General features: G+C 54.6%; 2 protein-coding genes across 8 annotated transcripts in view; both read right to left on the bottom strand.

The window, feature by feature from the left end:
* The window catches only part of SLC16A5 (solute carrier family 16 member 5), a 12,284-nt gene extending 8,803 nt beyond the window's left edge, over positions 1–3,481 (bottom strand). For 4 of the 7 annotated variants that reach the window (XM_058561554.1, XM_058561553.1, XM_058561556.1 and 1 more), the window contains exon 1: positions 2,066–3,286. In XM_058561554.1, the coding sequence (XP_058417537.1) occupies positions 2,066–2,231 (166 nt within the window). In that variant the 5' untranslated portion in view covers positions 2,232–3,286. The other 3 variants (XM_058561560.1, XM_058561558.1, XM_058561559.1) reach the window with 3 other exon arrangements.
* Positions 3,482–15,870: 12,389 nt separating this feature from the next.
* Positions 15,871–21,360, bottom strand: LOC131417965 (E3 ubiquitin/ISG15 ligase TRIM25-like). Its single transcript, XM_058562060.1, has 7 exons — positions 21,339–21,360; positions 20,269–20,939; positions 19,099–19,194; positions 18,669–18,902; positions 17,618–17,780; positions 17,337–17,399; positions 15,871–16,460 (listed from the first exon to the last, which is right to left on the bottom strand). The coding sequence occupies exons 1-7, from the start codon at positions 21,358–21,360 to the stop codon at positions 15,904–15,906; spliced, it is 1,806 nt and encodes a 601-aa protein (XP_058418043.1). The 3' UTR covers positions 15,871–15,903.
* Between the last annotated feature and the right edge of the window lie 770 nt (positions 21,361–22,130).

Here is a 22,130-nt window from a genome sequence, read left to right as displayed (position 1 = left end):
GAGCACCCCCACCACACACGTACAACACATGCACACACAGATACATACACAGTCACACACTGATGTATACCAAGATACACAGACACATACCACACAGCAGCACTCTTACATAGGCACACACACACCGAGAGAAGTCCAGAGACAGACATACACAGTCACACAGACATATATAGACACATATACACAGACACACGCAGACAAGCCCAGAGACATACAAACAAATGCACACAGACACATGCTACAGAGACATACAGACACACACAAACACAAGGTCACATACTCTGCACACACACACACCCTCACATCTCTGGTTCAGTCCTATCTCAGTTCCTCGCCACCACCCAGGCCCCTCACCCTCATCCCAGAAGCTGCCATAACCAGGCCTCAAAGCCCCAAAGCCCCCTCCCCAAGTGATGAGCCCTTTTCCAGTCCCCTCCATCCTGGCTGTCCTCCTGCTCCGGTCCCGCACCGCCCTCAGACCTCACCCACACTCAGGCCTTCAAGATGCAGCAGGCAGTGGGAGCAGCCTTCGCCTCAGTGAAGCCAAGGATCCCATGAGCCACTGTTCCCACAGCCTCCCTCCTTTTAGCCCTAGGTCCTAGGAAGATCCATAAAAACTCAGGAAACTATCAGAAATATGAAACCCCCTCTTCTTGCCAAGCCCAGCACCCCACACCTTCCCCCCAGGCCCAGGAGCTTGAAAACAGCACCGAAGCTGGAGCCACCCTAAATTGCCTGCTTCACATGCTCCAATCCCTCCTCTGGGCACAAAGCCTCCTCCCTCCCCAGAGAACCCCCAGGAGCCCTGCCAAGGTGAGCGTCCCATTCATCTCAGCTTCAGGGTGTGTGTGTGAGTGTGTGTGTGACCTTGAGCCCCAAGTGCAGGCTGGTGCACCTCCTGCCCTCCTGACTCCTGCACGTGACACTGGCCCCAGAGATACCCCAGCCCCATCCTCCTGGCCAAGCTCCAGGCTCGGGGCAAACCTCAGATACGGGCTCCTCCAGCAAACTGGCTCTTGCCTCTGCCAGGATTTCTGTTCCCTCAGCAAATGGAAAGGCCACCGGTGCCACCTGATCCTCTCTGTGCTGACCTGAATGTCAAGTCTCTGCACCCATCTCCATTGCTCTCCCCTCCTCCCCAACACTTCCCAGACGCGCAGCCTTCCTGGACCTGCCTCTTTCCCCTCTTCCTCCCAGAAGGGCCACCAGCCTTCCTCTGCTGCCCCCCTCACCCCTGACACTCCCAAGCCCCGGGACTCTCTTTCCCTTCAGAGCAGCACGCTGTCACTGACCCAGAGGTGGCAGGGAGGAGGGGAGATCAGAGAGGAGACACGTGGGGGGGCCTGGAGTCTGGACCCCAGCCCAGCTCCCCCCTCCCCCACACTCCCCGGCTCTGGTCCCTTGTTCATCCTTATCCTGCCCCTCTATGGAGAGGTCTCTTTAATGCCCTTCTCAGCAGCCACTTCTCTGGGCAGCCCCTTGGGGATTTTGTCCAGGATTCTGACTTTCACTGTGCACCTTCCCTCTGAACTTTCCAGTGGGGCTGGCTCTTCATAGCTTCTCCTCTCTCCAGGCCTCCCAGGACAATCAGAGCCCAGGAAACCCTAAGCACCTTTGCTCTCTCTTTGCAAGCTTGGAGCCCTGCCGCCCAGGTCTGAGAACCCCTGGCCTCCCTCTGGACTCTCCCCTGCAGACTCGGCCTTCCATGAGGCCTTCCATGAGGGGGCCGTCTCCACCCACCCATACCGCCAGCAAGCTGGTCCCTCCTTAGGAACTTGGCTGCTGAGGTCCGAAATCCTTAGCCAGAGAGAAGTCTGGTTGGTCCTTCAAGATTCAGCCCTGGCAGCACTCCTAGGAAGCTACTCTGACCACCACCCCAGGCTGGGGTAGGCCCCCTTCCTGTGTTTCTCTCCTTAATAGTAGTTTTCACATCACACTGGAGTGGATCATTCCCTTGTTTGTCATTGTTGCCCCCATCCCTCCTCCCCTCTTCTACACTATGAGCAGGGACCTGTTTACACACCCTACCCAACCTCCAGCCAAGCACAAAATGAATATAACCCACCTGTGTTCCCCAGGGGGCAGGCAAGCCCAGGACCAAGGGCGACCCGGCTTCCTGGCAGGCAGGTCCATTCCAGAGACTCAGCGGGGCAGAAAGAGATGGGGCTGGGGACTCTGGCTCCACCTCTGTCCCAGCAGGGAAGTGGTCTTTCCTTTATACTGGGAACCATGAGTCATGATCACTGCCTGGCATGTGGTTGGGGCAAGGAGGGAGATCTGGCTGGAGACACTTCACTCACTTCCTGGGACTGGAGGTGAGCAGCTTTCCACAGGAAGTGCCGACCCCAGCTCTCAGGGCCGCCCAGCCCAGAATGAGACCATCTTCCAGCCCGAATGGCATGAAGCTGGGTTTGTGGGCAGGGCACAAGTTCAGATGACATTTCTCGTCCTCCCTTCACACAGCCCCCAGTCTGTTTTTAGGGCTTCCCATCTAATGATAGAGCCCTTGCTAGGGCCTCAGAATCCTTTTCTTGCCCCTCTGAGCTTGCAGGTATGGTCACAAGGGTGAGCCGATGCTCTCATGCAGGGGTTGGGGTCAGGGGGTTGGTGTCAAGAGTGGAGGAGCCACCTCCTCTCCCACGGTGGGGGAACCAGTGAGAGGAAAAGGAGGAACCACCAACCCCAGGGCAGGGAAAGAATGGGCAGCCTCAGGCAGGCTCTGGAGACCTCCCTCCCTCCCCATACCCCATATCAGGCAAGATTCCCCACCTGGAGCCCAGGACACTGTGGGTAGCAGTAGCCCTGAGCAGCAAGAGCTGGCTTGGGCTTCTGGCTGAGAAGCCCTCAACCCCTGCACGTGGCAGGGGCCCCAGAAGGAAGGAAGTGGTTCCAGAGGTCGGTGAGCTGGGGCAAGTCACCATCCTCCCTTCTCTGCCCCCAAATGTGCCCCCACATTCCCTGCGCAGGTGGGCAGACCACAGCCTGGAAAGGGGATGGGACTGGCAACAGGGACTTCACAACCTCTTCTTAGCCTGGCCCCATCCCTGCCGTCCTGGATCTGGTTTCTAGTAGGCTTTCCCACCCTCCCCAGGACGGATCTCCTCTGGGTGGGGCTCCCAGACGGCGCCGGCGTGGAGATTTCAGGTTGGGTGGTGCCCCTGCCTCCCCAACCCCCCAGGCCGTGGAGCGCAGGGAGTCGCTCTGGAGAGCCCCCGTCAGACGTGGGGGTCCCCAGTCATCCTAGGCCGGGGCAGCCCAGGAACGGGACAAGAAGACTTTTCTGGATCCTCACCCCCACAGGCGGGAAGGGGCCCGGGAGGCCCACGGCTGGCCGGGCCTGCGACGGCGCTGACGGGGATCCCGGCGGGAGGACACCTTGGGGACAGTGGGGGGCCCGGGGAGGCCGCTCACCGGCTCGCACGGGCCCGGCGGAGGGGCGGCTCCACTCCGGCCGAGCGCAGCTTCCTGCGACCCGGGCCGCCCGCGGCGGAGGCGGCAGGACGCCGGGGCGGGCAGCGGCGGGGACCGCGCGGAGAGCCGCGCCCCGGGAGGGGCGGGCCGAAGGCGCTGGTGGGCGGGACCACCCCGGAGTCGCCGGGAAGTGGGGGAAGGAGGCCTCGCCCGGAGGTGGGAGGGCAGGACAAGGCGGGGCCAGGGCCAGCACCCCTCTTCTCAGCCTGGCCTCCTCCTCTGGCGGCCTGGACCATCCAGCGGCCGGCTCAGAGGGTTCATTTGCATGTCGTTAGCGTGTAATTTGCATATCCCACCAGCTCGCTTTCCGGCTTCTCGATTTTCGCGCTCCGGGTTGTTGGGCCCCCAGAAGTGGGATAGGGAAAGCGTGTGATTAAGAGACTCCACCTCCCAGCAGGAGATCAAAGGATCTGAGTAGATATTTCTCCAAAGATACACAAATGGCCAACAAGCACAGGAAAAGATGCTCAACGTCATTAATTCACTGGGGAAATGCAAATCAAACCCACAATGAGACACCACTTCCCACCCACTAGGATGGATTACTTTCTGGGTGAATTACCTAGGAGATACTTGTGTCAAGTTGTAAGGCACGTCTTAGACACAAGGCATTGCTGTGCCTGTGGTTCATTTTCTTGCCGACAGTTCCAGTGCTGGGGTTGGCTCTGACATGGGGGGATATTCAGCTTGGCCTGAGGTTCCCTGGATACAAACTTTGGGAGGAGGGGATGAGATCTATTTAATTTATAGATGGTCATGATCCTATAGGGATAGTCCCAGACCTTGGGAGGTCTCGTACGGAGGACAGAGGGGATCACATTCAGGGGTCTACACCATTTCGTCTCCCCTTATTTCAGCCTGGCCCAGTACTGTGAGGGGCAGTACCTGCCCCGGGTACTCAGAACAGGCTGAATGCAGCCCTCCACCCCATCCCTGGGTTCTCTGGCAGGACCAGGGACTCACTATGCAGGGACTTCCTGGAGGCTCTTACTCTCTCAGAAAAAATCAAACAAGGAGGTTTCCCAGGATGCCACTGCCCTCTGGGGAGCCCTGCCCTAAACTTCGACCTCTACTTCATCAAGATGAAATTGATAGAGCTGTGGGAACACCCCCTCCACCATCCTGGACTCTGGATTCCTCTCCAGAATGAGGCTCCCACCTGGCTGGGGTATGGTCACTGTGGCTGCTGTGCTCAGAACCAGAGTCTGTGGCTCCCACAGGCAGTCCCCACAGCCTTCCGCAGCCTTCCTGTGTGACTGTGTCCCCTAAGTGCAGGTCTGAGCTCACAGCCTAGTCACCAGGCGCAGTTCTGTTGGGGCCTATGGCAGCTGTCAATGGGGGGGGGCAGGGACCCTCATTTGGAAGGGTTGTCATCCTACAAATAAGGGAATCGAGACATCTGCTCAAAGAGAGAGGGAGGCACCTGCTCAAAATCATAAATCTGTAGGAATTAATAGTAAGTAATTAGTAATTAACAGCACAATTGCCGTACATCGGTGATAATAACCACCACCACCACATTCTATTGCTGGTCGGCTGAACCCCTGAGATCTTTGCATGGGCATGGCTGTTCCCTTTCCCTGAAACACTCTGTCCTAATGATTCTTGTCTTTACTTGGTTGGCCCCTGACTGGCCTTCAGGTGTCAGCTTAGAAGCCCCTTCCTCCAGGAAGGCCTCCCAGACCTCCCAAGTTGAGGCATTAATCCTACTGAGTGGTGTGTGTCTCTCCTACTAAGCTCCCTGAGGCTTAGGAACTTTCTTGCCCTGTTGATCAGTGCTTTGAACTGATCAAAGTTGCTTAAAAATAGATGTTAGCTCGGAGCCAGTCTTCCTCAGCAAAAAGAGGAAGATTGGCATGGCTGTTAGCTCAGGGCTGATCTTCCTCACCAAAAAAAAAAAAAAGTGCTTAGAACAGTGAGTAGCATGGGATAATAACAGCAATAATAATAAGGATCAACAGGTATGGAGCATGGTTCTAAGTGCTGTCCGGGTACTGACTCACTGGCTGAATGAAGGAATGGAGTACTGTCCATCCAAGTCACTCCCCAGTTCCGGGATCTTAACACCCCAGACCCAGGGCCTGGGGTCGTTTCAAAAATATTTTAATTACTTGAAAGCTCCAGGATGGGCTCCTGGTCTTTCGTCCCTTCTCCCCAGGTCTGGCCTCTGCTGTGACCTTGTGGTGTCCCTGGCATGGCCAGAGTGCCCTCTGCTGGGACCATGGGGACACTCTGTCTGTCGTGTCTCTCCTGGATGTGGCTGGTCCCTCTGCATCTTCTTGTTCGCAGTCCCTCTCCTGCTCCAGTTCCAGGGCAGCTGCTCTGTCCTTTCTCCACTTCGCCCCCTTGGCCTGTTTTCTCTACTCCGCCCAGGGCATGTGGCTCCAGAAGTCCTAGCCTTACCACCTAGCTGGCTATTTCCCCGAAGGCCCCCTGACCTCAGATCTGACAGGCGCAGTCTGTCCCAGGGCTGGCCATAGATGCTGGCTGTGATGTTGGGGCACCCATTGCCCCCCACCCCAGCTCCACTCCAGCCTCCAACTCCTGGGGAGTGGAGACGTCCTGATCTCTCTCACTCAGGGAGATTGCCTAATGCTGGGGCCAGGCTGGGGAGCAGGACAAGAGAAACCACAGGGTGACTGCATACCCCCTGACTTGGGGTTGCCCCTGTGCTGAGCTCTGATTTCAGGCGTGTGGGAAGGGGCGATGGTCGTAACAGGCAGGCAGGCACTCCCAGAACTACAGCCTGGGCACAGCGCTTGCTGCGAAAGTCCACTCTGCCCCTCTTAGCCCAGGAAGGTGCTGTTGGAGGGGGGCTCCCATGGCTTTGGGGCACTGCTTCATCCTGAGGCTCCGCTGTCTTCTCCTGCTTCCCCCTTCTTGCATCTCTTACCCAGACTCTCTCCTCCAGCCTGCCCCCTCTCTCTGGAGCTCCAGGCCCATCTCCTTGTGATTTTCTCACTGTCACCCCAACTTCCCGTCCCCGCACCACGCTCACCATCTTCCTCTTTAGCCCAGGCCCCACTTCCGTTCTCTGTCAGGGGCCTTCTTCTTCATAAACAGCTAACTGTCAGTTCTGTCTTTTTCCTTGGCGATCTTGCTCATATGTCTTCTCTCTTCCTGATGCTGGGGCCACTTCAGGCCCACATGGCCCAGACACTGAGCCTTGATAGGATCTCTCTACTCAGCCTCCCTGCCTGAATCACCAGACTCATCGTCCACAAGCACCCACTTTTCAGGGGCTGCACTGGAAAGCGCCCCACCCACTTTGAGTTCATGGACCACTCTGCCCACACATTGGCAGAGCTCTGGTCTGCACACCCATTTTCCAATACTCCCAGCCCACAAATGACAGCTCATATGTGGGATTCACCTCCTTACCCTCTGCCACCACATGTGCATTCCTGCCCTTCCCTCCTCCCATGTGCCCTCACTTCACTTCCCGAGCCTTCTCTCTCACCTCCACTCAGCATGGATCATGCAATCGGATCATGCCACTCCCCTCAGGGCCTCCATCCGTTGTGCCCAGAGCACTCCAGAATCAAGTTCAGATTTCTCCTGGCCCCTAGTCTCCTGCTGCTCTCCTCCCTTCCTTTGCCCCAGCCCTGACTTGCTTTTGGTCACCTCCTCCCTTTTACACAGATGCTACCCCACTATCCTGGGTAACCCCCAGTGTTTGTGAGACAAAGGCCAAGTGCCCCCTCCTCTTCCCTAGTGGCCCCTGATGTCACAATTCCCAGAGCCAGGAGCACCCCGGGGGATTATCTGCTTTGTGTCTCCAGCACCTGGCAGAGCATCCAACATTCAACAGGTGCTGTCTTGGTTTCCTGGGGCTGCCATAACCAAGGACCACAACCCGGGGACTTTCAACAACAGAAATTTATTCTTTCACAGTTCTGGAGGCCAGCAGTCCGAGATCAAGGTGCTGGCAGAGTTGGTTTCTTCTGGAGGCTCTGAGGGATAATCTGTTCCTTGCCTCCCCCTAGCTTCTGGTGATGAGCGGTGATCCTTGGCTTGCAGAGACGCATCACTGCAGTCTCTGCCTCCATCTACTCTCTGTGTCTGTGTATCTCTATGTCTCTGTTTTCTCTTCTTATAAGGACATCCGTCGTTGGATTAGGGTCCACCCTACTCCAGTATGACCTCATCTTGACTAATTACATCTGTAAAGACCCTATTTCCAAATAAGGTCACGTTCTGAGGTTCTGAGTGGACTTGAACTGGGGGGGACACTATTCAACCCAGTACAAGTGCCTATAGTGCACTCATGGCCTGATGGAGCCACCTATCCTCAGAGTGCAGCCCAAGACTCACCTCCTCTGAGGGATCTTCCCCAGTGCTCCTGGCCTGTCCCCTTCCCACTTAGTCTCCTTCTTGCTTTAGGAACAGCGGGGTTTGGGGCATTTCCTGCTAAATCTAAAACTTCTGCTGGGCACAAGTGTACCCAGAGGAGTTCTGAATCATGTCGCTAGGCTGTTGTGTAAGATTGGCATTTAAACAAGCTCAGGTCTCTCCTAAAATGAAACAAAAACAAAAATCTACCCTCCTTCCACTCATATCCACCTCCAGCTCCTGCCCCGGCCCTCTCTACAGCCAGACTTGGTGTGACAGGCGCCTCCTCTCACTGGGTCCATTTCCACACCTCCCCTCCTCCCTCCGCCCTCTATAGGCAAACTTTTGCCCCTTCTGGTCATGTTACCACATCCAATGAACATATTTAGTCCTCATCTGCCTAAAGCGTCTGACCCCGTTGACACCTCCCTCCTTGAAATTCGCTCTTCCCTTGGCTTGCAGGGCCTCATTCTCCCCTGGGTTTCCTCCCACTTCTCCGGCCATTCTTGTTTACCCTTGACCTTTGAATGGGAGAGCTCCACAGGCTCTGACCTTCACCCTCTTCTCTTCCCACTCTACACTCGTGGCTCCAACCACCACCTGTATACTGACGACCCCACAGTTTATACGTCTAGCCCAGATATCCAACCTGGCACCTTCCCTCATGTGCCTCAAAGTCCCCCAAGCCCAACATCAGCGGGAACTTGCCATCAATGCCATCCTGCTCCCCCACCCCCGCTAAACCTGGTCTTTCTTCAGTGTTTCCTGTTTCAGTAAATGGCAGCGCCAGCATCCACTTAGGTGCCTGAGTCAAATCCCGTGAGTTTTCTTGACCTTCTACCTCTCTTATGCCCCATATCCAACCCATAACCAAGTCCTGCCCACTTTACCTCCTACTATTTCTTCAGTCTGACCATGTACTATCATCTCTACCACCACTCCCTCCCAGACCAGCCACAGCCACTGTTGTCCAGCTCAGACCTCAAATCCCTGTTCATCAGCTGGACTGATGTTTCTGAAATGTAAGTCTGGTCTTGCCCTGCTGCTCACCCTGCTTAAAACTCTGCAGTGGCTTTCCGGGACTTGCAAGATGAAGATAAGCCCCTGGTGTGGCCTCAAAGCCTGGCCCTTGCCCACCCTTCCAGCCCCAAATCGCTCTCCCTCACTCACCGCCCTCCAGCCACGCTGGCCCTCTCTGCTTGCTGCGCCTGCCTAGCTGCGGGGTCTTTACCCCTGCTGTCCTCCTGGCTTGGAGCACCCTCCTGACTCTCTTTGCCTGGATAACTCCTGTCATTTCAGATCACAGCTCAAGCATCACTTCCTCCAGGAAGCCTTCCCTGGTTTCCCTGGCGAGGCTGGTTCCCCCAGTTATTCCTCCTCCTAGCACATCTACCTCTCATCTCGGCCCTTTCCACAATTGTGCGTTTATATTGATTTAAATCAGGAGTTGCGCGCTTTTTCTGAAAAGGGCCAAATGGTAGATATTTTAGGCTTTGCAAGCCAGACAGTCTCTGGTGCAACTCCTCAACTCTGCCATTGTGGGCAAAAGCAGCCACAGACAACCCGTAAACAAACGAGCATGGCTGTGTCCCAATAAAGCTTTATTTATGGACACTGAAATTTGATGTCGTATATTTTCACGTATCACGAAATATTATTCTTTTGATTTTCTTCCCCATTGAAAAATGTAAAAACCTTTATTAGCTTGCAAGCTGTACAAAAAAGGTGATGGGCCATAGCTTACTGACTTCTGATTTAAACAATTCTGTGATGAATCTCTCTTTCTTGCCATCACTAGGTCATAAGCTTCATGAGGGCAGGGCTGAGTCTGTCTTAGTGCACCATTGTGTCCCTACTGCCTGACCTATGGGAAGAATATTCTTCCCTCTTTTTCTGCCACCCCAGCTCAATGAATGTTTGTTGAATGAGTAAAAATAGCTAGGTACATAGGTTAACTCGCTAAATCCTCTATGAGGTGGGTACTATTATTAATTTGCTCTTTTCAGATGAGGAACCTAAGGCACAGAGAGGTTAAGTAATTTGTCCAACGTCACACAGTTGTAAGTGGCAGGGCCAGGGTTTGAACCCAGGCAGTCTGGCTTTGGTGTCCATGTGCTTAACCACCACATAATGGTTATTGAGGACTGTCATGGTGGCAAGCTAAGCTCAGTGTGATGTGGCAAAACAACCCGTCTCCACCTCCTGCCAGCACCACCCCCATATCCAGCGGGCACGTGCTCAGGTCATCTTTGTTTCTTTAGGGATGCCTGGTGTGGGACGGCTTCTTGGTCATCTCTTCCCCTTAAGAATGTTTATCTCAGTGTGTGGCCAGATACACTCACCACTGAGACCAACATTAGGGCCTGTCCCTTCCACTCCCAGCCAGCACTGGAGCAGTCTTGCTTCCTACTGCATCCCCCATGGGGAGTCTTGTGCCTGGCCCACAGGAGGCACTCAGGGACATTTGTGGATCATTGGAGCAATCTGGGCAGAAATCTAACCATCAGTGTCAACTCCGACTGCATGTGAAACACAAAAGCACCAATACACATGTCCTCCGGGCAGGAAGACTCTGTAGCCATAAATGAGGATGATTCGGCTTGCAGAACCACTTGGCAGGGAGCATAAAGCCTTTGAATGGGTGCCCTTGGGCTTCTGATGCTTTGATTCAGATTTATTTTGGCAAGGGTGAGCGGCTTAGCAAATGTTGTTTAACTTTTCATTTGAAGTATCGGTGCACACAGACATTACTAACAGGGGCATTTTGGGTGTGACTGTTCTGAGCATTGCAGACATTTGGCATCCCTGACACCTCCCCCCGGTCCAGCTAAATTCCAGTAGCCCCTCCAGACGTGTGACACCCTCAACTAGAGTGAAGCAAGTGAGGCACTTGCCTGGGACTCAAAAGTTACAAGGACACCAACAAAACTCAGTAACCAAGAGAAATAATAAATTAACGCAATATTTTTAGAAAATCAGATCAACAAACTCTCTGGCCAATGGAAGAGTCACCTGGTTTCATGGACAAACTTTTATTGGAATCAGTGCTGGGGTTAGTATGAGGGGTATGAGGCAGGTAGCACCAGTGCTGGGTCAGATCTGGTCTTTATTTACAATTTTGACATTCTATCCATCATGGATTTTTGCATTAATTTTGATTTTGTAAAATACTGCATTAAAATATCTTGATTCCTGAGTTTTTGGCATCTCTCCTTAAATTTTGTGCCTGAGGTGAGTGCCTCACTTGCCCCACCCTTGCCCCAAACGCACTGTGTTTCCCAACCGCCTGGTATGAGAAGCACTAGGAGTCGTACAATCTTCAGTAAATATAAAATAAATGTCCCTGCCATTCTACAGATCAGGAAACAGCCGCTGAGAGAGGGGTGTGTCTCCCACCTCACACACCCGCGGGAGCGTCCTCTGCCTCACGGAATCTTTAGGCTGGGGGAGGTTGAAATGGAAACAGGAGGAATAGGCAGGTCCTTTGCTCCCAGCTGGGTCAGTGGGCACACGGACTCAGCTGCAGGAGGGAGCAGAGGGATGGCAAAGGGAGGAGAAGGAAGGAAGTGAGCAGCCATGCCTGGGCCACTCACACCAAGCCTGACCTGTCCCAGGAAAGGACCTGAGTGGCCTCCCATCCTCCAGCCTCCGGAGGGGTTCCTTCAGCCCTTGGGTCAACGTTTATCAAGCACCTGCTATGTGGCAGGCGTCTGTTAAGCCCTGGAGACAGAGGCAAAATACCCAGCCTGCCCCTACGTCTGATGGAGAATTCATACATGAGATGAGGTGGGTGCCAGGAGGGACACATGGGAGGGTGTTGTGGGAGCAGACAGGAGGGAACCCCACGTGGCTTGAGGAGAGGGGGTTCAAGATTGGCTTCTTGGAACACAGTGCGTCTTGGCTGAGTCTTGACTGAATAGGAGTACATAGTGAGTAAGTAAGTAATGAGGAGGAGTAAGGAAGGAGTGAGGGGGGAAGAATGCGCCCGGTGGAGGGGACGGCATGAGCAAAGGCCAGGAGGTGAGACACTTTGGGGGGTAGAATGGAGTGGGGCTGGTGACAAAGACCATGAGAGCTACTGAAGACTGATGTTTGTGGCAAGGAGCTGGGGAGTAGGGGTGGGGGTGAGACTGGGCCAGCAGGGCAGGCTGGAAGTGGCCCACCTCTTCTTAGCTGGTGGGACCTGATCCAGGAGGCCACCAGGTGCCTTCCTCATAGGAAAAGCACAGAGTTGAGTTTATGCTCTCTTGGGTGAGATGCTCTTGACAGCCATCGGGTACCAACTGTATGCCAGGCAGGACCTCTGCCAGAGGCTCCCACAAACATCCTCTCCCTTCTACCCCCAGCCTGAGCACACCATCCCTTGGTGGAGTAAAGGGTTAAGGCTCCTTCCCTAGGCTCCTGCCATCTGGTCCTGCTCCCACGCTCTCCCATCTGTGGGACAGGATGATAAGACAGATGGAAACTGTTGTGGTTGCAACATCCTTTGGCCCCTACTTTGGCCCTCCTGAGTTTGGGTCAAACTTGGAGTAACATCGAGGAAGCAACATTTGCAGTTTTGGCTGGAATGCCACTTGCCACCCACCTCTAAGGGGACCTGGGGAAGGAGTTAAAACAAAGCTATTGGATAGATTTGTAGGATGTAATATTACGCAGCCAGTGAACAAGCCATTTTTGCATTTTGAAAGTGACTTTGGAAAATGCACACAGTATGATACTGGTGAAAATGCACGATGTGAGTTGTAACTCTATCTTCTAGCTATCAGCATCTTCAGTTGCTCCATAGCTCTATCTGTGTAAGAAGACTGGAAAGAAACACTCCAGGGGCCGGCCCCATGGCTTAGCGGTTAAGTGTGCGTGCTCTGCTACTGGAGGCCCGGGTTCGGATCCCGGTCATGCCCCGACGCACCACTTGTCCAGCCATGCTGAGGCAGCATCCCACATACAGCAACTAGAAGGATGTGCAGCTATGACATACAACTATCTACTGGGGCTTTGGGGAGAAAAAGGGGAAAAAAAAAAAAAAAAGGAGGAGGATTGGCAATAGATGTTAGCTCAGGGCCGGTCTTCCTCAGCAAAAAGAGGAGGATTGGCATGGATGTTAGCTCAGGGCTGATCTTCCTCACAAAAAAAAGAAAAAAGAAACACTCCAGGAGAGGTTATCTCTGGAGGGTAGGATTATGGGTTGTTTTATTTTCTTCATTTGTTTCTATATTGTGTAAATTTCCTACAATGAACACACTGTAGGAGAGGTGATGTAGCATAGCGGTTAAAAAAAGCAGACTGCCTGGGTTTGAATCCTGGCTCCTCAACTTATATACCGTCGTGACCTTGGACAAGTCACTTAACCTCTCACTCCAGGTTTCCTCATCCACACAATGGGAATAATTAATAATACTTATCTATAGGGTTGTTATGAGGATCATATGAGTTCATATTTGCCATGAACAGTGGCTGGCACATTGTACACACTATATGTTTGTTAAATAAAAGCAAAACTACTTTTTTTTTTTTTTTTTTGGTGAGGAAGATCAGCCCTGAGGTAACATCTGTCACCAATCCTCCTCTTTTCGCTGAGGAAGATTGGCCCTGGGCTAACATCCGTGCCCATCTTCCTCTACTTTATATGTCAAGCCGCCACAGCATGGCTTGACAAGTGGTGCATTGATGCGCGCCCAGGATCCGAACCTGCGAACCCCAGGCCGCCGCAGCAGAGCGTGCGCACTTACCCGCTGCCACCAGGCCGGCCTGAAAGCAAAAGTACTTTTATAGAAAACGCAAAAAGATTAATTTTAAAATTACCCAAGTTATACAGGAACACAATCTTTTTGTAAGGAATAACACAAAATTTTTAAGTGAAATAATCCTTGAAGATAGAGTAGTTTACAGCCTGTTTGGATTCACATTAAATACAATATTTGTTGAGTGCTAAAGCAGGAGCAGGAAGGCATGAGGAGTGCGTGGGTGGCATTCCACAGACAGTCCCCTCCCTGGTCTCTCCATAGTGGGGGAAAGGGGAGCAGTGGGGTTCACCCATGTGGATGATCCAAGAGCACTGGCTGATCTTGCACCCCAAAGGACCCCCTCTATGATATTTTCCCCATGAGGCACGTGCTGAGACGTGAGAAGAACCCTGACATTTCGGTTTGCTGGCCTGCCTCACCGACGTGCAGGCCTGCTTGCCCTTTCGGCTTTTTGAAATACTAAAAAGTATTTGAGGACCCCCAGGACTACCATTGTGGATCCCTAGGAGCCTAGGAACAGCAAATGAGGAACTGTTTAGGAAAGCAAATAACACCCCTCTTAAATTCAGATGTGGATTTCACACTAGCATGTGCCTGAGGGTGTCAGGGTTCCAGCTTCACCGGCCACCCTGGATTAAGTGTCCTTTAGAGCCAGAAGGAGCTGGCAAGGGTAGCCCCCTCCTTGTCAGCTCCCCGATGGGGAAGGACTCTGAGATCCATGCAGCTCGCCAGAGCAGACCCTTGCTGTCCCCTTGGCTCATGCATTCACCTCCTCAGTATTTCTTGACCTCAGCCCAGTGATGCAGAAGCCTGCAGCCCCTTGGCTGGGAATAATAAAGATTGGGGGATGGAGAGGCAAGATTGAGGCTTTTTGGTGTGAAAGGTTTCTCCTGAATATCGGGGAAAGGTTTAGATTACATTCCTACCCATCAACACGGGTAGCAGCCTATGGGGAATAAAGGCGACTGGAATTGGTGCTGAGCAAAGACTCCAGGGAGGAAGGTCAACAAGAGACCACAGCCAAGACTTGCTCAGAGCCGCCAAAGGGCACCCCACCCTGCAAGACTTTCAGAGCACACCCTACACCCGCTGTGCATCCTACTCCACTCCGGCTCCAAAATGACCCCTCCTAATGAGGAACTAGGGTCACTAATTTCTCTGAGAACAGGCCAGGCGGGGGTGGAATTCAGGCACACCCCCGTGGGGCGCCTTTTGGCCTGGTTCTGGACTACGTTTCCTTAGGGATTTTCTCCTGTGACTTGTATCATTTCCTTTTCAGAGCCAATTATTAACCTTACCAAGAGCCCTCGCCTGAGAAACCACAGGAACAAGCGTCCGGTTGAGGCTGGAAATGCCCAGGTGGCTTCCTCAGAGGGGCCGAGTCCCCAGTCATGCTCCTGCCAGGGTTGCAGGGCAGTGGCCCGTCAGGCAGGGGTTCAGCCTTTTGGGCAGACTTCCACACATCCTGCTGGGCAGGTGGGATGGCAGAGGCCTGGATGTGGACGAAGCCCCTTTGCCTTTGGGCAGTGTACCCTCTGGGAGCTGGGTGCCGTGGGCCTATGGCTGGGGGCAGGGAAAGCGGCTTTCAGGAACACTGAGGAGGCTGCAGAGTGGTGTAAGGATAGCCTCCCACCCAGGATAGCCTCAGTTCCACAGCCCCTCCCGAGTGTGAGAAGCTCTGCTCTGGGCAGTAGGGTCAGCAGCCCCAGCCCAGACCTGGACCTAGGCCCTCTGCCTTTCCGTTTTTGGGTCTAAGATCAGCTGGGTTCCTCCAGCTCAACTGCGCAGCTCCCAACTAAGCCAGTAACTCAGACAGAACACCTCAACCCCAGTCTGTCAGGTGCCACCTCTCAGTGTGGCCGCCTGTGGGGGGAGGAACCCTGAGAGACAAGCCACCTGGTCCAAGCCCCGCTCACTGTCAGGCTACAAGGGCTTTGGGGACAAGTCCCTGGTACCGAGTGGCCAGGGCCAGTCTGGAGAACCAAGGCCAGGGGTCTCTGGTATGATTTGGGGGTTGGAGTGGAGGGGCAGGCTGTGCACCCGGTCAGGGAACTCCCCTCACGAGGCCACAGGATTGTCCCCGGCCCCGGGGGAACTCCAGCCTGGTTCAGAGCCCTTCTCCTGTGGCTGTGGGGACGGAGGGGTCTGCCAGTTTTCTGGGATTCCGGGACCACCGGGCAGGCGCTGGAGATGAAGTCCCACCAGCGGGTGGCGAGGAAGGTTCGCCGCCCACCCCTCATCCCCGGGCCGGGGGACCACACAGGGCCAGCCAGCCGCGCGGACAGGCGGCCCCTCCCCGGCGCGCCCCTCCCCGCGAGCCCAGCCAGCGCTCGAGTCCAGCTTTATTGGCCGCCGCCTAGGCCTCCGGGCGCTGCTTGAGCGTGACCGAGGCACCGCTGCTGACCATGACCGCGGGGTAGAGCGGCTCCAGGAAGGAGGCGAGGAAGCGGTAGAGGAGGCTCACGCCGCCCGCCACGCCGTAGAAAGAGAGGCAGCCGGCGCCGCAGTCGAGCGCCACGCCGAGCGCGCGGTGGTAGCCGCCGTGCAGCACCGTCTGCGTGTTGTTGTGCCACACTGAGAACTTGAGCGAGTCCCACTCCAGGCACCACGAGTAGGGGTTGCGGCCCAGCAGGTAGACGATGTTGCGGCGCGGGCGGCCGCTGAGCGGGGGGCTGCGGCGGTAGGTGACGCCCAGGCACACCCACGAGTTGGACACCTCCGCCTCCCAGTAGTGGCGGCCCTCGAACAGGCCGCGCGAGCACAGCACCTGCGGCCACTGCTTGAAGCCCAGGAAGGGGCCGCCGGCGGCTAAGGGCTCCAGGAGGATGCCCAGGTTCAGCACTGAGTGCGTCTCCTTGAACAGGAACAGCTCCTCGCTGGCCGTGGCGGGGTCGAAGTTCAGGTTGCAGTAACCTGGAGGGAGGGCGACGGAAAGAGAGCCAGGGTCAGGGGCCCCCAGGGTAGAGGAAGGAGGTGCTATGCGTGGCGTTTGCATATGTTACCAAGTGCTTCCACCACCCCCCAATCCCCCCACCCCGGCTCCTAGGTGTGGCCCTCTATTGCCACCCCTTTAAGTATCCAACCCTGGCCCCCAGGAGCTGCTGACAGTCTGGAGGAAGGATGAGTTGGGTGCTGTCCAAAGGTCCACTTTTCTAGAGAAGTTGAGAACCAAGAGTCTCCCTCCCCACCCCCACCAGACCCTCACATAATCTCCCTTTTTATTTATTCAGCAGGCAAGACTGAGTGGGAGTGAAGGAGAGCCAAGGACTCCCGGAGAAGGTCACTGGGGGGGGGGGGTTCACCAAAGGCAATACAACCTTGACCCTCAAGATCACAGAGAAGTCACTGGGATTTGGCCCTCAGCCTAGCCTGGGAGAGGGGCCGTGGGAACACCAAATGAAAGGGAGATTATCTGAGGCAGAAATGGACAGGGTCAGCCAAGCTGGCTAAAGCCCAGGGGAGGCTGGCAGGCACCCAGCTGAGGGCAGAGGTTGTGCCACACCAGGGCCAGGGAGGGCTGTGGAGCCGGCCTCTGGGCAGTAGGTGAGGCCTTGCCCCACCCAAGGGAGGGGGACAGGACAGTCTTTTCCCTTCCTATCAGAGCCTTGGAGTTGCAGGCCAAGTCCTTCTGAGGTCTCCAGTCCAGAGTGGGAGGTCAGGGCAAGAGAGAGCTGGCATCTCTCTGGATCCCTGGCCTGAATGGAGGTGGGGCTGGGGAAGTCAAGGCGTCTGGAGCCCTGTTCGTTTCCCTCCCACCCCTGGGGCCGGACCCCAGTACTGAGGACTCACACTTGAGAAGTGTTTTCCTGTCCACAGCTGCGGGAAGCACTTCATAGGAGTTTATCTTAATGCCTGGGGAGATTGGGGGGCTTTGCTGAGGACGCTCTCACAGCCCAGCATCCTTTCAGAGAGGGCATGGGCTTCCAGGAGGCTGTTTCACCTGGGGAAGGTGCACATGCACAGGCAGGGTTCTCTACAAGTGCCCAGAACCCCAACTACTGCCCCGTAGAGCAGTCCCACCCCCAGAATGCAGCTGAGTCTCCAGGGGCCCCAGGCCGCCAGGTACTGACCCTTCAGGAGGAGCTGGTTGATGAAGCTGAGACCCATGTCCACCAGCCGGGTCCGGAGCTCCAGCAGGGTCTCTGGCAGTTGGAGAAAGCTCTGCTTCTCGTCACAGTTGGTGCCCATCAGGGGTTCCATGGAGGCTGGGAAGTGCTTCAGCCTGGGGAACTCCTGCATGCAGGGAGGGGCCGGCAGTACCACTTGTTAGCCAGCACCAGGCAGATGGCAACGGCTTATGGCATCAGCTTACGGCAACGGCTTAGTGGTCCCCAGAGCATGGGGCAGGAGGAGAAGCTGTCCATTTTCAAACTTGGACATTTCTGTCCCCTCCTCCTGGTTGTCTGGACATCTTAGGTTAGGGCTTTGCCAAAGGTAGGGCCACTGTGGCCTAGTGTGTTAAGCAAAGTGAGTTTTTCAAAAACAATGGGAAGAGGGTTTCTTTTGAGCCTTTAATTGCTTACTGAAAAACCTTGCCAAATGCTTCCTGTTGTGCATGGGACAAGGTGAGTAATAGCCCTAGAAATCTGCTCAGGGGTGTGATGACCACTGAAGAAAGGGGATCTGAGCTAAGAGTTCCCAAGCACAGGGTTTGGGCAGCCCAGGGCCCTGCCCATAGAGAAGGCCGCACCCCCCAGCAGCTACCCTGCCTGGTACCCTCATGAAGCAGCACCAGACCAGGGAAGGAAGAAGGATTTCAATCCAGGCAGTATAGACTGTGCTGTTCTCCCTTCCAGTCCTGGCCCGGGGCAGTGTGGAGAAACTTAGACTGTGTCAGATGCCCAGAATCCCAGGATACACCCTCATCTGTTCCAGGGAACTGAAGGCAGGAAAGTTAGGGTAAGGCTGAGCGCTGAGGTGGAGGAAGAGGCCAAGGGTGTTGCTCTAAGCTCAGGATGGATATGGCGGCTCCCTGAGGCAGAGGAATGGACAAAGTGATGCAGCCCCAAATGCTGATCTCTTTTTCCAAGGTCTGGGCAGATTGGGTATTTCTGTGGGTAGAGGGGGAGTGGAGGTTGTGACAGGGCCTGGGGCAGAGGTGGGGGTGGGGTGGGGCCTCACCTGCAGAAATTGCTGGTCGTTCTGGTTGGTGAGCAGGGTGTGGAGCCAGATGCTGTCCCCCTCCAGTTTCAGGAGCCGGTTGTGGCTCTGCTGGATGGAGCTGCCCAGCTTCCCCAGGGCAGCTGCCTCCTCCTTCTCCACAAAATCCAAGACCTTCGTCTGCAGCTGTTTGACATCCTGGATGATCTCTGAGAAGCAGGCGTTCACCTCATCGCGCGTTGTCTGGATCAATTTCTTGGGGGGTGAGAGGGTGCACAGAGAGGCATCTCTGAGCCCCACCCCGGTACTCCTATTGTCATGGCCCAGAGCCGGCCTAGGCATCCTGTCTGCCTGGCCCCACACCATCCACTCCAAGCCCTGAGAGTTCCCCTCAGCCTGATGCAGGGTGCTGGGGAAGCCTGGGCCTGGGGACGGGGTGGGCCAACCTTACCGAGAGAAACGCCACCTGCCCCCGGTGCTTCTGACTGTCGGAAGTGATGATCAGCATCTGGTTCTCCACATTGGCCTGAACCTTCTGAACCTCGAGCTGAGGTGAGAGAGTGGAGTGGAAGAGAGGGCCCCTGATGCAGAGAGGTGACTAGCAGAAGCCCTTCTGCAAGCAGCCCCATGTCAAAGCCCAGAAGAGACATACCTCTTACATTCCTTCAGAAGCTTAAATGAGAATGAGAATGAGAATGACCAGAGCTGAAGGGCAGATAGCCAGGGTCCACTCCTCTGCTCTTGGTCTCTCCCTCCCTGAGAGCGTCCCTCCCCATTCTTAGGAATCAGGTTCTCTGCTCCTGACAGTGATGACCTTTGGGTTTCAGGTCACAAGAAGGGGCTGTGGAGGGCTCCGTGGCTGGAGAGGCATGAGACACAGTGAGTCGAGGAGGGGCATATCAGATATGGAGCCCTGGGCCCCTAGGGTAGCGCTGCCAGGCCAAGCAGCACTGTGTCCCCAAGTCCTACAGAAGCCTTTAGTCCCCACCTATTCCAGCAAGGGGCATTTTCATGTTCTGTAATATGTTATAGAACTATGCTATTCCAAGTGCCTGTCCACGAACTGTTGCTGACCCACAACAAAGTAAGAAGCTCACGCCAGACTGTAAATCAACACTGCTTCCTTTGTTGAGAAAGTCGTGCTATGAAAAAGGTGTCAGCTGAACTAAACAGTGTGGTGAGTTGGTTTACACTTCGGCACAAGCTCCTTGTCTGGCCAAGGACCATTGACAGGTGGCTCTGCTGGAATAGCACTGTTATAGAACATACACGATAGAATATCTAAAATATAAGTATTGCACTATAAAAAGCAATACAAATATATTAAATAAAATTTGAAAATAGATAAAAAGGAAGGGATTTGCCCAACCTAACATGACGTGTTTGTATTTTGATGTTTTCTTTCAGTCTTTTCTTTTTCTGTGCAAAAAATTTAACATAGGATTCATACATACAATTTAGGATCCTTATTCATTTAACTCGCCAGCACTTTTTCATGTCATGGCATGGCCCTTGTGATCATCACTTTAATGGCTGTATAATTTTCCTCCAAGGAAAGGTGTGGCCAGGGCTTGAAAGACTCAGAACCACGAGCCCCCTGGCTTCCACCCTCCCACCCCACCTCCTTGTGGGCGCGCTCCTCCTCCAGGGGGATGGTGTCGTGGTTCTTGTGCTCCTCCAGCAGGCAGGCCCCGCACACGCAGCAGCCTTCCGTGCGGCAGTACAGCTGCTGCAGCTTGCGGTGCTTACGGCACACGTGGCTCTTAAGATCCCACATGGGCTCCAGCAGCTGGTGGTCCTGGAACACCTGGTCCTCAAAGTGGCTGCGCAGGTGCTTCTCGCACAGGGAGGCCATGCATTGCAGGCATGACTTGACTGACTTGAGTTTCTGGGGGGAACAGAAGTCACAGGGTACGTCCCTGGGCCCAGCCAGGTTCCGTGAGGACCCCAAGGTCTGGCCCTTGGTCTGGGTGAAGCAGGTCACCATCTCCTCCAGGGTGCCATTCTTGCAGAGGCGCGGCCTGGAGGGGAAGCTCTCTCGGCACTGGGGGCAATAGAGTGCCTCATCCATGGTAGCCTGGTGGTCCCAGAAACCTTGGAGGCAGGTCATGCAGAAGTTGTGCCCACAGGCGGTGGTGACTGGGTTGCGGAACACCTCCAGGCAAATGGGACAGAGGACTTGGTCCTCAAACTTGCGGAGATGGCTGTTGTTACTCATCAGGAACTGGCCTCGGCGAGGTCTTGAGGGCTGGTCAGGGGGCTGCAGGGCTGGGACGAGATCCTGGACTGGCCCTGGAAAGACAGAGCAAAGCCATGCTGAAGCCAAGGCAGGAGCGGAGGGGCCTTTGAGGGGCACACTAGTCCTTCTCTTAGAACCAGCTGTCTGCTCATGGGGTACTGTGTCATCAGTCAACTCACATTGAGGGCATAAATTTGGGATTGTGTTCTCCTTGTCCCAGCACTAATTCCTGGAACAAATCCTGGACAAGAGGGTGGATGAGCAGAAAGAAGTCACATCATGACAAGTGAAAGGAGCCACTTCCTTGGCCCTTTGGAAGGAAAGGTAGGAAGCCCAGTACTTACGTGAAACTCTCTGCATGACAGGGAGAGCCAGAGGCTTGGCTGCCCTGCGGTGGGAGGGAGAACCTTTGGGCACTCTGGCACAGGTGCCTCACCCCTGTCCCAACTCACCAGCTGCTGGGAGGATCCCCATCAGTCCAGCGTGCTGCCACCCCAGCCCTTTACGTCCCCTGTGGTCTGATGACCGCCTCTCACCTTTCCTTTGGCTGCTGTTTTGTGGTTTCCCTATCAAGTTGGTCCCCCTCCTCAATTTTGCTCCCTGATGTCACAATTCAAGTGTGACCAGCCCTAGCATTCTGCTTGTGATGTCAGCAGGGCAAAAGGTGTGTCCCTGGACATGCTGCAGTGCTGATGCAGTCATGCTGCAGTGCTGATGCTGTCTGCCCTTCCACAGGCGATGCGTTACTCCAGAGCCTTTGTCGCAGGAGGTAGAGTCACTGCTGCACCTGGAGCCACTTGCAGTGGACTTCTGGGACTCACCCTCCTCTCTCATCAGAGAGGGGAAATGGTAACTAAATGGCAGTAGATTCTTGGGCAACTCATTTAATCTCTCTGGACCATAGTTCTTCTCTTGAGAATTGACAGAGCTGTTGTAGGAGATGATGTTTTAAGGCCTCTTCTTGGTCTAAAGTTGAGTGGTGCAAAGATTATCTGATTGGTGATCCTAAAGATTATGCTTCCACTCTGGCTCTGATCTTCAGAAGCAAAAAAGGAATGTAGCCATCACCACTATCTATATCCAAAACTTTTTCATCGCCCCTAACAGAAACGTTGTAACCATTAAGCAATAATTCCTCATTCCCCTCTCCCTCCACCCCCTGGTAACCTCTAATCTACTTTCTATCTCTATGAATTTGCCTACTCTAGATATTTTGTAACAGTGAAATTATACAATATTTGTCC

Source organism: Diceros bicornis, chromosome 18, assembly GCF_020826845.1.
Source record: "Diceros bicornis minor isolate mBicDic1 chromosome 18, mDicBic1.mat.cur, whole genome shotgun sequence".
Classification (NCBI taxonomy): Eukaryota; Metazoa; Chordata; class Mammalia; order Perissodactyla; family Rhinocerotidae; genus Diceros; species Diceros bicornis.
This window is presented reverse-complemented; position numbering and strand designations above follow the sequence as displayed.

Excerpts from the sequence above, each read along its gene's own strand:
- LOC131417965 (XM_058562060.1), bottom strand. The coding sequence starts at position 21,360 with ATGGGGATCCTCCCAGCAGCTG. Across the intron at positions 18,903-19,098 it reads GGCAGGTGGCGTTTCTCTCG|AAATTGATCCAGACAACGCG; the intron begins GTAAGGTTGGCC and ends TCACCCCCCAAG. Across the intron at positions 16,461-17,336 it reads CAGGAAAACACTTCTCAAGT|GTTACTGCAACCTGAACTTC; the intron begins GTGAGTCCTCAG and ends CCCTCCCTCCAG.